General features: G+C 41.7%; 1 protein-coding gene across 1 annotated transcript in view; it reads right to left on the reverse strand.

Moving 5' to 3' along the window:
- The window catches only part of LOC126252478 (putative fatty acyl-CoA reductase CG5065), a 328075-nt gene that overhangs the window by 38140 nt on the left and 274370 nt on the right, over nt 1-15565 (reverse strand). Inside the window, exon 8 of the mRNA XM_049953373.1 lies at nt 4454-4693. Coding sequence (XP_049809330.1) covers nt 4454-4693 — 240 coding nt within the window. The remainder of the gene's footprint in view (nt 1-4453; nt 4694-15565) is intronic.

Below are 15565 nucleotides of genomic sequence, written 5' to 3' on the forward strand. Positions count from 1 at the left end.
GGGCTGAGTGCACCCCATTTGCCAACAGCACTCGGCAGACCAGATGGTCACCCATCCAAGTGCTAGCCCAGCCCAACAGCGCTGACGGGAACCGGTGTTACCACTGTGGCAAGGCCATTGGTAATAACCTCACTAGATATTATCAAAATCTTTACTGCGATAGATACACCAATGACGTTGGTGTCTAACTTGTCTTTATGTTAAATATTCCAATTTGTATTTAGGATTGTTTTGCTACTTACTCACCTTTGATGAGGGACACTAATTTTGTAACCTCACCTTGGACGCTCCTGCAGCCCGCTAATATCATATTAAACTTATCTTTTTCTGATCTGCAAGGAAAAATTTTCTTTGATAATAATGTGACTGATCTATCATTGATTTTGGGAGCCAATTCATCACTGATCCTGGGGGAGGGGGGGGGAGGGGGGGAGGGGAGGGAGGATTCCTTTAACCTAAAAAGAAAAAAGCAATGTGCATTGCGGAGGCAAAAAATTCTGAGCCCCTGGTTTAGACCTTGTAAATGGTCCGCCTTTTTCGTTGATATTGCTAATTGCTGTAATCGCACTATTTCACTCCCATTTACGGAGCTTTTTAGCACTTGATGTTGGGTTGGCGCCATTACAATGCATTATAGTAATCGCTGCTGCTTGCTGGATCGCTGCTGTGTCTCGATGCTGATGCTGGCTCTAAATCTGGTTGTCTAGGGTTAAAAAACATGAGGTCCCGTGTTTTTCATGTGCTTTTGATGATAAAGAACAAGCGAAACCAACACATATGTAAACATCACATATTTATTACTTTGGTGGCCATCTTAATTCCACTGTCCACCAAAGACCATAACACAACACAAAGTAGTACTTCCTTTACATGTTCTTTGCATTGTTTTTCCATCCCAAACAATAACACAGAAACACACTTCATCAAAGTGACATTCCGACTGCCCCACTGCCTCCGACTGTTCTGTCGACCCTTCTCGCTGCTTGTATTTATAACATTGTCAAAGAACTACTAAAAAGAGATATAGTTTATAAGTCACATGTACATCTGTTGTTATAATTTGTGCAGAAAAGTTATTAATTTGCATCGAGTGACATAATTTAACATGTTATTAAAATGACAGACAGATTTGTTGACTGGACAGAATAATTCTTTGTTACAAAAAGGCTGTTTTTTAGAAGTTTGTCAATTGACTTCTCTAATTTGCATAAATAAGTAAGTAACATGAATTATTAAGAATTACATTGGTTTTCGTCTAAAATAGGATTGATTACGTGAATACTGAGTGAAAACGCTCCTAGTGAACAAATAGGTTTCACTGGGTGATTTTTATTTAAGGAGATCCAAAATACCTAAGTTGGCCACTATTTTTCGTACTTCATATTAATTATTTAAGATAAACTTAGTGTTTTTCATGATGACATTTGCTGTATCAGTGATCAAGTGATATAAACTTTTGTGTGGGTCAGTTATTCAGTATAATTTAATGGGTTGACTGTTTATGGAGACATGTTGTGCAATCATTGTTAACATACACAATAACTTTTCTATAATCATAAATACTCATTAAACTGGTTGAATTTGGAGGGTATCGCATACTTCGGGAAAGTAAAGCCTTTAATATGTTCCGTTACAACCTTCCATCTTTCAAAAGCTTTGATATCCTTCTTGTTGGAGCTGTCTATCATACACATTTTACTTCATTGAAAGACAAAACTACAGACAAATGCCTCAGCAAAAGACTTTCTAACACTTACATTTGGATTAAATGTTGAATGATTCCTCTTTTTTAGAAACACTTTCCTTGTTTAGTGGCAGTCTGCTTTTACATTCCTTCTACTTTGTCTGCCATCAATTAATTTGCTGCTCAAATGGCAAAACTCATCTACTTCTTAAGTATCTCATTCCCTAATGTACACTGTCCAGTCACATTGATGTGAAACCCTGTTGAAAGCCAAAATAACCATCTTTTGCAGCATGGACCACTTTGGAGCCAATGTGAAGAGGTTCTGAAAGGTACTGACATGGATATGGAGCCAAGCCAACTCCAGCATTGTGGCCAGCTATGCTAGGTTTCTTGGTTGAGGAAGCGTAGTGTGAACAACCTGATCAAGGTGGTCCTACAAATTCTCAGTTGGGCTTAAATCAAGGCAGTTTGGTGGCCAGAGGAGCACAGTTAACTCATTCTGGTTCTCTCCAAACCACACATGTACACAATGAGCTGTATGACACATTGCATTGTCCTGCTGGTAGATGCCATCATCCCAAGGATAAACAAATTGCATGTAAGTGTGGACATGGCTCCTGAGGATATGTGGTACTTGTCTTGATCCAATGTGCCTTCCAGAATGATTAAATCACTCAGGGAATGCCACAAAACATTCCTCAGACTAAATGCTCTCTCCTCCAGCCTGGACTCTTCTGACAATTACTGTATGATTGTTTGACTGAGCATAATACATGATTTATCTGAAAAAGCCACCTGTCGCCTCTCAGTGGACATCCAGTTTCAGTACTGGCATGCAAAATCCAGCCTTTGCCAATGATAAACAGCAGTCAGCATGGATGTGTGAACCAGGCACCTGCTGTGGAGGCCCTATGCAACAACGTTTGCTGAACAATCATTGAGGAGACACTCTTGATAACCCTTTGCTTCAGCTGGGTGGTCAGTTGCTCAACAGCTGCACATCTATTTGCCTGTACATATCGCTGCTGCCATTGTTTACACCTGTCATCTGTGGCTCATGGTGCACCACAGCTGCCTTAGTGCCATTTTTGGGTAGGTGACTTTGCCATGGATAGCATACTTTAAACAGTGGTGCATGAGCTGTTCACAAACTTAGCCATTTTGGAAATGCTTCCGCATTTGGCCTGAAAGCTAGCTGATCATGCCCTTTTGGAAGGCAGATAAATCACTCCATTTCTGCATTATGACAACAAATGTGCTGTTTTCCACATACTCCCCACCCCCCGACATCCTTTAAAATACCAACCACTGCTAGCCCTGCCACCTGCCCTCTGTGACCGGTTACTGCATATTGACATTGAACATAGGTGGTAGTCACATTAATATGACTGCACTGTGTCATAAGATGTTATTCACTACTTTCTAACATTTTCCCCCCTTTTGTTGATATTCATCTGTAAACCTCTTTCAAGACACTATCTGTTATGTTCAACTGATCTTCCAAGTCCTCTGCCATGTCTGATAACACTACAATTTCAACATCAAACATCAATTTTTTTTATTTCTTCTCTCTAAACTCTAATTCCTCATCCAAATTTTCCCTAGGGTTCCTTCACTGTTTGCTTGATCATAGAGATGCAATAAAATAGGGACAGGCTAAATGCGTTCACATTTGTTTATCAACTAGTGCTTCTCTTTCATGTACTTCAAGTATTATAACTTTCTGAATTCTGAACAAGTTGTACATAACCTGGATTTTACCCTTGCTACCTTCAGAATTTCAATAAAATCTGGAAAACCTTACTCTTAATCTACAAATATTATAAACATAGATTTGTATTTCTTCAGTCTGTATTCTAAGATAAATAATTAATTCTATATCAGTTAATAGAAAACTAAAAAAAGTAAAGAAAGTGTGCTCTCTATTAGGAAGTCAGTTCACTCTTGTTACACTAAAACAAAATAGTAGACAGACATTTGTTAACTGAGTTGTTGAGCTTACTATAACTAAAGTGATAATTTCAAAATATTTAGATGTAAAAGGAAACACAATTAGATATAGATTCTCAAAATCACATGCATTCCAGGAATAATTTGTGACTACGTGAAAGGCATAAATTGTAAAAAATATAATTTACTTTAAACCTTTTATAGCAGCCTAGATTATTTATAAATGCAGAGGGTAGAAACCAGGTGTTACTGGCATGAGTACTCTGTTGAGGCCAGATACACTGCAGAAAAGAAGATCCCAGAAAAGTAGAAGAAGAAGACAAAGATATTTTATAAACAAAGTTGAGCACATTGTTTTGTTGTAAGAAAAGTAGTAATGAACAAAAGAATAAACCCAAAGTTGTGGATAGGCAACAAAGTGGAATAAAGAGAAATATTTAATAGTGATAGGAAGTATTTTTTACAATGGAAGAGAAAAAACACGTTGAAAAATTTAATGAGTACTGCTATTTTTCCCTCTGCCAAATCGAAAAAGTTTTTTAAATAATCTCAAAACATTACATAGAAGTTAGGTGCTATTTTGATCCAAATAATAAATAAATCGGTTGTTATATGCTCCACATTCTCCACAGAAGACAATGTATTAATTCCAACATGTAAAAATATTTATTCTCAATTTACTAAGATTATTGGTGAATTAGTAATATACACATCAATATTGTTTAGAAAGTGAATAGTATAGCACTATGTCAGAATAAAGAGCGCATAAGAAAGGAAGAAAATAACACACTTACAGTACACAAAACTCATACTCACAATCTCTTCTGCATAGTAAGCAGCAGTAGAAAATCAATTACATAAGCTGGAAATATGTGAAATAGGAGTACATGAAGATAATGTACTGTTTCATTTGTACGAATATTTCCGTCAGGATACCAAACAGCACCTTCAAATGGATTCTCATAGACAATCTGACGTCCACGTTCTAATACTTCACCCCATGTAATCTGCACCAGAGATGATGTTGATAAATTATACACAGGCATCTCGTCTGGTCTAAAAAAATGAACATAAATTCATTGTCACAATAATGAAATGGTTACATTTTTTATGTACTAACTAATACCGCCAGCTGAGTTATCTTTACTACAAACAAGACACAGTAACATCTGTTGTCCCAGTATCTACTAGAAGATGGATGTGTGAAGACAAAAATAATAGATTGAAAATCCCAGTGTTTGGAGCTATTCATTCCTTCTGCGGGGAAGAAAAGGAATAGCTGGGGAAGTGTAGAAAGGAAGGGCAGAGCTCTCAAACTCCACAACGAGAGGGACCCACCTGCCATCAGGACAAGGGGAGGCAAAGTGAAGGATGAGTGGTTAGACAGGGTTGGAAGCCAAAGATAGGACACTGGTAAGAATATTACCAGCTTCGGTTCAGAGATGATAAAAAGACAGAGTGAGAAGTCAAGATATTACAATTTATTATCAAATCTGCATCATTCAATAGACATGAACGGGCAGACTGTGTCAAATTTATGATATTCTTAAGTTTCAGTACAAATAATAAATGACATTACAACTAATTAAAACAAGTTACACATTTTACTACAAAACTCATTTTTGAGGAAAATATATTTCATCAAACAATGGAAATGCCTGGCTGGATTATCAACAATATTAGGAAAACTACAGATTTCTGCTCACCATAAAGATGATCCACTGAGTTGCAGACAGGCACAAGGAAAAGACAGTTACATATTATAGCTTTCAGCCGAAGCCTTCTTCAGCAAAGAAATTAACACACACTTTCACACAAGCACACATACCTCATGTACACATGACCACTACCACGGGCAGCTCTGACTGGACTGCCAGTGATAGTGGTGGTGACATCCAGCTTCAGCTGTAATGAGATATCTCAAATAGAATGACCTCCATCATAACAACTGGCAAGTATTCTGAAAACATGAATCATGTGAAACCCAACTCGCACTTTTCTCGCATGACATACTGAAAGCCATTGTTCAAGGTAGTCAGTTAGATGCAGTATTCCTGATTTCCAAAAATCAGTACCACATGTATGCTTATTATCAAAAGTATGGTCATATGTGGTCTCAAGCAAAATATGTGTCTGGATTGAGGATTTTTCGTTATGGAGGATGCAGCATGTGATGGGGACTCATCACCGGATGTAAAAGTAACTTCGTGTGTGCTCCAGGGAAGTGGGTTGGGACCTTCACTAATCTTGGGTTGTATATTAACTACTTTGCAGATAATATCAATAGTAACCACAGACTTTTAACGGATGATGTAGTTATCTATAATGAATTACTAGTCAGATCTTGATAAGATTTCAAAGTAGGGCAAAGATTGGCAATTGACTTTGAATGTTCAAAAATGTAAAATTGTGCACTTCACAAAAAAAAAAAAACCTAATATCCTATGACTACAATATCAGTCAATCACAAATGGAATTGGTAAATTCGTACAAATACCTGGGTGTAACAAGTTGTAGGTATAGAAATAGAATGAACATGAAGGCACAGTCGTAGGTAAAGCAGGTGGCAACTTGTGGTTCATTTGTAGAATAGTAGTAGTAGTAGCTTTATTCATCTGTAGATCTCTTTTTTACAACTATTTACAAGTTTAGACCAGTTTAAAATAAACTAATTCCTATACACATGTATCTATAGACTTCTAGTTAGAGACAGTCATTAGATTTTACTCCTGGTATACAATACCTTTTTTCAAATAACTTATTAAATAATGTAATGCCACACTGTTCACTCATATCTCACTATCAGTCACTGCACACACTATACACACATTGTTTCATAACACTTCACTCACCACACACACACACACACACACACACACACACACACACACACACACACACACTGGTGATCTCTGGGCCTTTTTCTGAACCGCTACTTCCCATTTGCTATTGTGAAAACCTGAGTCAACATCCCTACATAATGAGTGAAATGTTGAGCTCAGAAAGAAGAAGAGGTGTTAGTATTGTGCTAAGTGTTATTATTATTTATAATGATTATAAAACATCTAAAATTATTATTATTACTCCCCCCCCCCCCCATGAACCATGGACCTTGCCATTGGTGGGAAGGCTTGTGTGCCTCAACGTTACAGATAGCCGTACCATAGGTGCAAACACAACGGAGGGGTATCTGTTGAGAGGCCAGACATACATGTGGTTCCTGAAGAGGGGCAGCAGCCTTTTCAGTAGTTGCAGGGGCAACAGTCTGGATGATTGACTGATCTAGTCTTGTAACACTAACCAAAACGGCCTTGCTGTGCTGGTACTGCGAACGGCTGAAACCAAGGGGAAACTACAGCTGTAATGTTTCCCTGGGGCATGCAGCTTTACTGTATGATTAAATGATGATGGCGTCCTCTTGAGTAAAATATTCCAGAGGTAAAATAGTCCCTTATTCAGATCTCCAGGCAGGGACTACTCAAGAAAATGTCGTTATCAGGAGAAAGAATACTGGCCTTCTACGGATCGGAGCGTGGAATGTCAGATCCCTTAATTGGGCAGGTAGGTTAGAAAATTTAAAAAGGTAAATGGATAGGTTAAAGTTAGATATCGTGGGAATTAGTGAAGTTCGGTGGCAGGAGGAACAAGACTTTTGGTCAACTGAATACAGGGTTATAAGTACAAAATCAAATAGGGGTAATGCAGGAGTAGGTTTAATAATCAATAAACAAATAGGAGTGCGGGTAAGCTACTACAAACAGCATGGTGAACGCATTATTGTGGCCAAGATAGACACGAAGCCCACACATACTACAGTAGTACAAGTTTATATGCGAACTAGCTCTGTAGATGATGAAGAAATTGATGAAATGTATGATGAGATAAAAGAAAATATTTAGGTAGTGAAGGGCGATGAAAATTTAATAGTCATGGGTGACTGGAATTCGACAGTAGGAAAAGGAAGAGAAGGAAACGTAGTAGGTGAATACGGATTGGGGCTAAGAAATGAAAGAGGAAGCCGCCTGGTAGAATTTTGCACAGAGCATAACTTAATCATAGCTAACACTTGGTTCAAGAATCATGAAAGAAGGTTGTATACATGGAAGAACCCTGGAGATACTAAAAGGTTTCAGATAGATTATATAATGGTAAGACAGAGATTTAGGAACGAGATTTTAAATTGTAAGACATTTCCAAGGGCAGATGTGGACTCTGATCACAATCTATTGGTTATGAACTGTAGATTAAAACTGAAGAAACTGCCAAAAAGGAGGAATTTAAGGAGATGGGACCTGGATAAACTGAAAGAACCAGAGTTTGTCAGAGTTTCAGGAAGAGCATAAGGGAACAATTGACAGGAATGGGGGAAAGAAATGCAGTAGAAGAAGAATGGGTAGCTCTGAGGGATGAAATAGTGAAAGCATCAGAGGATCAAGTAGGTAAAAAGATGAGGGCTAGTAGAAATCCTTGGGTAACAGAAGAGATACTGAATTTAATTGATGAAAGGAGAAAATACAAAAATGCAGTAAGTGAAGCAAGCAAAAAGGAATACAAACGTCTCAAAAATGAGATCGACAGAAGTGCAAAATGGCTAAGCAGGGATGGCTAGAGGAAAAATGTAAAGATGTAGAGACTTATCTCACGAGAGGTAAGATAGATACTGCGTACAGGAAAATTAAAGAGACCTTTGGAGAAAAGAGAACCGCTTGTATGAATATCAAGAGCTCAGATGGAAACCCAGTTCTAAGCAAAGAAGGGAAAGCAGAGAGGTGGAAGGAGTGTATAGAGGGTCTATACAGGGGTGATGTTCTTTAGGACAATATTATGAAAATAGAAGAGGAGGTAGATGAAGATGAAATGGGAGATATGATACTGCGTGAAGAGTTTGACAGAGCACTGAAAGACCTAAGTCGAAACAAGGCCCCGGGAGTAGACAACGTTCCATTAGAACTACTGACATCCTTGGGAGAGCCAGTCCTGACAAAACTCTACCATCTGGTGAGCAAAATGTATGAGACAGGCGAAATACCCTCAGACTTCAAGAAGAATATAATAATTCCAGTCCCAAAGAAAGCAGGTGTTGACAGATGTGAAAATTACTGAACTATCAGTTTAATAAATCACAGCTGCAAAATACTAACGCAAATTCTTTACAGATGAATGGAAAAACTAGTAGAAGCCGACCTCAGGGAAGATCAGTTTGGATTCCGTAGAAATGCTGGAACACGTGATGCAATACTGACTCTACGACTTATCTTAGAAGAAAGATTCAGGAAAGGCAAACCTATATTTCTAGCATTTGTAGACTTAGAGAAAGCTTTTGACAATGTTGACTGAAATACTCTATTTCAAATTCTGAAGGTGGCAGGGGTAAAATACAGGGAGTGAAAGGCTATTTACAATTTGTACAGAACGCAGATGGCAGTTATAAGAGTTGAGGGACATGAAAGGGAAGCAGTGGTTGGGAAGGGAGTGAGACAGGGTTGTAGCCTGTCCCCGATGTTATTCAATCTGTATATTGAGCAAGCAGTAAAGGAAACAAAAGAAAAATTTGGAGTAGGTATTGAAGTCCATGGAGAAGAAATAATAACGTTGAGGTTTGCCGATGACATTGTCATTCTGTCGGAGACAGCAAAGGACTTGGAAGAGCAGTTGAATGGAATGGACAGTGTCTGAAAGGAGGATATAAGATGAACATCAACAAAAGCAAAACGAGGATAATGGAATGTAGTCGAATTAAGTCGGATGATGCTGAGGGTATTAGATTAGGAAATGAGACACTTAAAATAGTAAACGAGTTTTGATATTTGGGGAGCAAAATAACTGATGATGGTCGAAGTAGAGAGGATATAAAATGTAGAATGGCAATGGCAAGGAAAGCGTTTCTGAAGAAGAGAAATTTTTTAACATCGAGTATAGATTTAAGTGTCAGGAAATCGTTTGTGAAAGTATTTGTATGGATTGTAGCCATGTATGGAAGTGAAACATGGACGATAAATAGTTTGGACAAGAAGAGAATAGAAGCTTTCGAAATGTGGTGCTACAGAAGAATGCTGCAGATTAGACGGGTAGACCACATAACTAATGATGAAGTATTGCATAGAATTGGTGAGAAGAGGAGTATGTGGCACAACTTGACAAAAAGAAGGGACCGGTTAGTAGGACATGTTCTGAGGCATCAAGGGATCACAAATTTAGCATTGGAGGGCAGTGTGGAGGGTAAAAATCGTAGAGGGAGACCAAAAGATGAATACACTAAGCAGATTCAGAAGGATGTACGCTGCAGTAGGTACTGGGAGAAGCTTGCACAGGATAGAGTAGCATGGAGAGCTGCATCAGACCAGTCTCAGGACTGAAGAGCACAACAACAACAACAACAACATTATTATTTATTTGTATAAAATTTTTTATCGAACTCCTACTCTGTTTAATCTAAGTAATCTTTCAATGTATAAAATGTATTGCATAACAGGTACTTTTTTGCTGCCTTTTTAAATAAGTGTATTTTTGCAATTTCTTTAATCTCATTTGGTAATTTATTGTACAGTTTTATTCCTTGGTAGAAAATGCTGTTTTGAGTTTTATGTTTACCTTTTCTTGGTAAATATATGTTGAGTCGATCTCTTGTTGCATGGTCATGGACAGAGCTGTTTGTGCAGTAATTACCAATGTTATTTTTGATGTGTACAACTGAGTTGTAAATGTATTCACATGGAGCAGTTAAAGCCCCCTGTGTTTTGAACAGATCTCTACAATGAGCTCGACTAGTATTTTTTGTTTTATTCTTATGGCTCTTTTCTGGAGTTAGAAAATTGTGTTCATATTTTGTGCATTTGTTCCCCAAAAAAGAATTCCATAGCTAACAACTGAGTGTACATATGAATAATATGTAACTAAAAGACACTGCATGTTACACAGTGATGATAGTGTGGCGTCGATAGGTCATATCGACCATGATTAACACCATCTTTGGACTCTGACTGCTCTGCTGAGCCTCCATGTTAGTTTTTAGTTCTGTTCTGTATTGCAAGCTGTGTACACATATATGACTTACTGCAAAATATATCTGTATGTGGAATTTAATGGGGATATTTAATGCATTGAACCAATAATCGTATCCCGTTCCCATACGGTGACCCTAAAGTTTCTACGTCTTCCGCGACTTTTGCGCCGGGTGTTGTAAATCAACAGTATATGTGCTCGATGCCATGGCTACCTCACCCAATGCTTTGTTTGAAGATTTGGAAGCACAACAACAATTGCCGTACATCTTTATTCCTTCACCAATGAGCAATTCTACATCAATTCACAGTAATTCGCGATCTCCAGCCACGTTAACTTCAAACTTTGTCACTCACAATGGACTCGGGTTTTGTGTCAGTAGACTGAGCACGCCAACATGTGAAGTGTGAAGTGAATAATATTCAGAACTGTTCACCTACTGATCGATTGTATAATGCTAATGCTCAAAGTGATCTACACATACTTTGACTCTCAATGGACTGCAACAACAGTTACTGTCATGCCATGTGCAGCACTGCCATTATTGCAAAATGCACCCGGCCACTATCAACCATGATATGTTCCAGTTTTGCCTCATTGGCAAACTAATCAAGAACAATATAGTGCACACAATTCTCCATACTCACTTAAGAAGAACTTAAACTTTGGTCATACGAGTTACTGACACCCCCCCCCCCCTCCCCCACTCGCAGGCGGCCCCGGTGTCAGTCACTCAGCCCCTCACCTCTCCCACAGCACCCTTTGTGTCTGCCGCGCTGGCCTTCCACATTATGTCCGGGGTGGGTCAATTCAATTCAGTACCTGTAATCTCTGGTCCAGTTTATGGGACCCCTGCACGTATTGTGCAACCGCTCATTCCCATGGTACCAACCGTGCCAGCCATGTCAGGTTTTCATGACACATCAAGGACAATGCAATCTGCCATTGCTATGGATGTGCTTGCCACTAACACACCTATGCCTACTGTGCCGGACTGGTGTATGGCCTCTCCTACCACGGACCAGCCGGTTATCCAAGAGACACCAACGCCGCAATCGTCCCCTCCCCCTGGTCGTCTGATGAAGTTGCCTCCTTTAAACGAGGACAACCCCGTATCACGGTTTGCGCTTGTTGAGCACCTTTCCGAGTTGCATCACATGTCTGACAACAACTCTAAATTCCTATGTCTTATCAAGCACCTCCACGATCTCTCAGACTTAATTTGCGATCTACTCCTCTCACCACCACCTCCAACAAAGTACTAGTTCATGAAGAAAACGATCATGGACCAACTCGCCTGCTCACCATAGGAATTAATCATCAAGATCTTGTATGAGGGACACCTGGGGGACCGAACTCCATCACAAGTCTGGCGCCGCATTCGGTTGCTCGTGAGTGAGCATACAATGTCCACTCTGTGGGCGGTATGGTCCACAAAATTGCCTACCAACCTACAGATTCACCTGCTACCACACTCCTTTGAGTCAATCGGCTCTCGTCTCAGCATCGCAGACCAGTTGTATGCATTGCCATGACACCAACCAGCTCACCACTCACCACTGGTCGGCACAACTGCTCCTGTTTACCAGCTGTCTGCTGGCAGAGGCAGAGCTCGCTCTACATCCATGCTTTCTACACCGCCTGCCAGTATCCGCTCACTCTCTCCACTGTCTGAAAGTTCCAGGTTCACCCACACACCATATGTGCCGGTGTACATGCCAGAACAAATTCACGAGGACAAGCCTCCTCCGCTGCCGCTGTCACCACCACCACCACATCCGGATCATCCGTACTGCTGGTACCACAAGGTTTTCGGCGATAATGCTAAGAAGTGCCAGTTACCTTGCCAGCACCTGAGCTGACTGCAGGACCTACAAGACGCCGAGTCCTGCAGGGAACCTCACAGGCGTCCTCGTACATTGCACTCCGTCCACTCGTCCGCCTGGCCGAATGGTCGTTTGTACGTGACTGACATTTCATCCCGGCTCGTTTTCCTAGTCGCCACTGGTGCTGACGTGTCTATCATACCTACATTGACGGTTTCCCCCATCTTTTCACTGACGAGGTCACTTCTGCACGCTGTCAACTCGTCGACGTTACAAACCTCAGGCTCTGTCAAAGTTACGGTGCACATATCTCCTCCTCTGTGTTTTCTGTGGACTTTCTACATTGCCGACATCCGTGAACCAATTCTCAGTATGGATTTTTTGTCCCATTATAAACTCTCTCGGAATGTGGTTCAGGGCTCGGTGCTACACCATCCCACTAACACTCAGATACTGTGCTCCTGCACTTATGTTCCATGTTCAGTTTCTCTCGCAACATGTGAGTTAGTACGCAAGTGCTCCACCGGTGACATTGTGACCTGCATCACTAACCTACTGTCAGAAGATGACTTGATGGCACAACTCCACCAGGAAAACAATAAGCTGAAACAGCAAAGAGCACACACTTACAATGAGCTCGTCGTGGCTTGTACCTCACTGCTGAAACTGCAGTCCACAGTGCCACCACCTAACCTTGTTTCTCCAGCAGACACCAGCTCGGGTAATCAGCATGTTAGTCCAAAAACATTAATTGTGTGTGACGATATGCATCTGGTAGACACCGCACCCCCTGATGCACTCACCACATTTGGTGCCATGTGTTTCAAACAGTACTTCTCGTGACATGACCACGCCCACCATGCAGGCAGCCACCCCACGTGTTGATAAGCATTCTCCCTCACTCGCGCGCCAACGACGTGACTCGGTGGCAATCGCTGTTCCCTGCACGGCGCCAATGCCTCTCTCACCCACGCCGGTTAACCAAGGCATTGCTGACAACAGACAGTTGCAGTGCATCCCAACCCAATCCGTGCTGCGCACGCATCCAACCTCCCCAAAAAAGCACATGCCACACTCACGTAATACACATGTGACTTTCGTGCTGCCTTTTCCCACCCTCACTAATGGTTATGCCTCGTTGTGCCCCACTAATCCAAAAACTTCACATCAGGACGTTACTCAGTCTTGTGCACAGTTCTCAGTTTCTTCCATCACTGAAGGAATGACACACAAGATAATTACCACTGCTGGCCCTCCTATTAGGCACAGGGTTAGACACCTCAATCCCATTAAGTTGCACACAGCCCGGCAGCAAATTAATGAACTTTGACCTTTTGGAGGCAGATATCCTACAACCGTCAGACAGCAACTGGTCTTCACCGATTCACCTCGTCCCCAAACACAACAGTTCTTTTTGAATGTGCGGTGATTACAGATGCTTAAATGCTCGCACCGTCATGGACAATTACACCGTGCCAAACATAAACGATTTCACTCATATGTTATCGGGTGCCACAATGTTCAGTGTGATTGACTGTAAACATGCCTATTACCAGGTTACGTTAGGTTAGTGTTTTTTAACGTCCCGTCGACAACGAGGTCATTTGAGACGGAGCGCAAGCTCAGGTAGGGAAGGATGGGGAAGGAAATCGGCCGTGCCCTTTCAAAGGAACCATCCCGGCATTTGCCTGAAACGATTTAGGGAAATCACGGAAACCCTAAATCAGGATGGCTGGAGACGGGATTGAACCGTCGTCCTCCCGAATGCGAGTCCAGTGTGCTAACCACTGCGCCACCTCGCTCGGTCCTATTACCAGATTCCCATAGCACTGGAAGACATTCCAAAGACAGCTATTATCAAGCCTCTCAGTTTGTTCCAATAAACTTCATGCTATTTTGCCTGAAGAATGTGGCACAAACATGGCAACGTTTCAATGACTGAATCTTATGACAGTTTGAGTGTTGCTTTGCAAATCTGGATGACATACTCATTTTCAGCAACTCGGCTGAGGAACACGAAAATCATTTATACAAGGTCCTCCAGACCTTGAACGCCAGCAGCGTTGAGGTCTACATCTTCATCTACATCTACATCCATACTCCGCAAGCCACCTGACGGTGTGTGGCGGAGGGTACCCTGAGTACCTCTATCGGTTCTCCCTTCTATTCCAGTCTTGTATTGTTTGTGGAAAGAAGGATTGTCGGTATGCTTCAACAAGGACAAATTCCAATTGTGGCAGTCCTCTGTCACATTTTTGGGTTACACCATCTCCACAGATGGAATGCAGCCTCCCAAATCCCGCAGGCAGGCTATCACGTCACTGCCGTCTCTGGCTACTTACAAAGAACTCCGACGTTTCTTGGGCACCATAAATTACTACAGTCGGCATCTAGCTTCTGCCGCTGCCGCCATGCTGGCCCCAGTGACAGACTTGCTGTCAGGAAAACAGACTTCAGGCCTTAAACCAGTTCGCTGGACTGAACCTTCAAGGCTCTAAAAACTTCCTTAGCTCACGCCGTGACACTCACCCATCGTGACGTGTCGGCCAAGTTGTTCACCACTACAGATGCCAGCGACAAGATCGTCCTCAAACCGTTTCACTGCACAGGCTCAAACCTACTTTCGTGGACTCTGATGCCCCTCTGCCATCTCAGTTGGACCCTCCTGATGACTTTTCCCCCGTGGAGCCTGAAAAGGCTTTGTCTCATCCCATGGCACTGTTTCCTCCAAGCCATGATTCATCGTCGCCATTCGCAGGTTTTCCAGGCACATCGCCATCCACCCCATGTGCGGGTTTTGCCACCACTCCACCGTCTGCGGAGACTCGCTCTTCCACATTCAATTTGTGCTGCAACATGCCATCACACCGCATGGGCAACATGTCGATCATCACCTTCGATGACCAAGTGCTCATGCTTCTAACAGACACCACGGTCTCGCCATCCAAAGGGCAGTTAAATGTCAGTGTGGTGCATAGCCTGTCCCTACCCCGCAAGTGCGGCCCATCAGAAATCTACGCGTTCATCTCATCGGATGGCTCGATCTGCATACGGAGCAGACACGCCTGCACCATGCTGCAGGCTGTTCCACACGCCTGCT

This window comes from Schistocerca nitens, chromosome 4 (assembly GCF_023898315.1).
Source record: "Schistocerca nitens isolate TAMUIC-IGC-003100 chromosome 4, iqSchNite1.1, whole genome shotgun sequence".
Taxonomy (NCBI): domain Eukaryota; kingdom Metazoa; phylum Arthropoda; class Insecta; order Orthoptera; family Acrididae; genus Schistocerca; species Schistocerca nitens.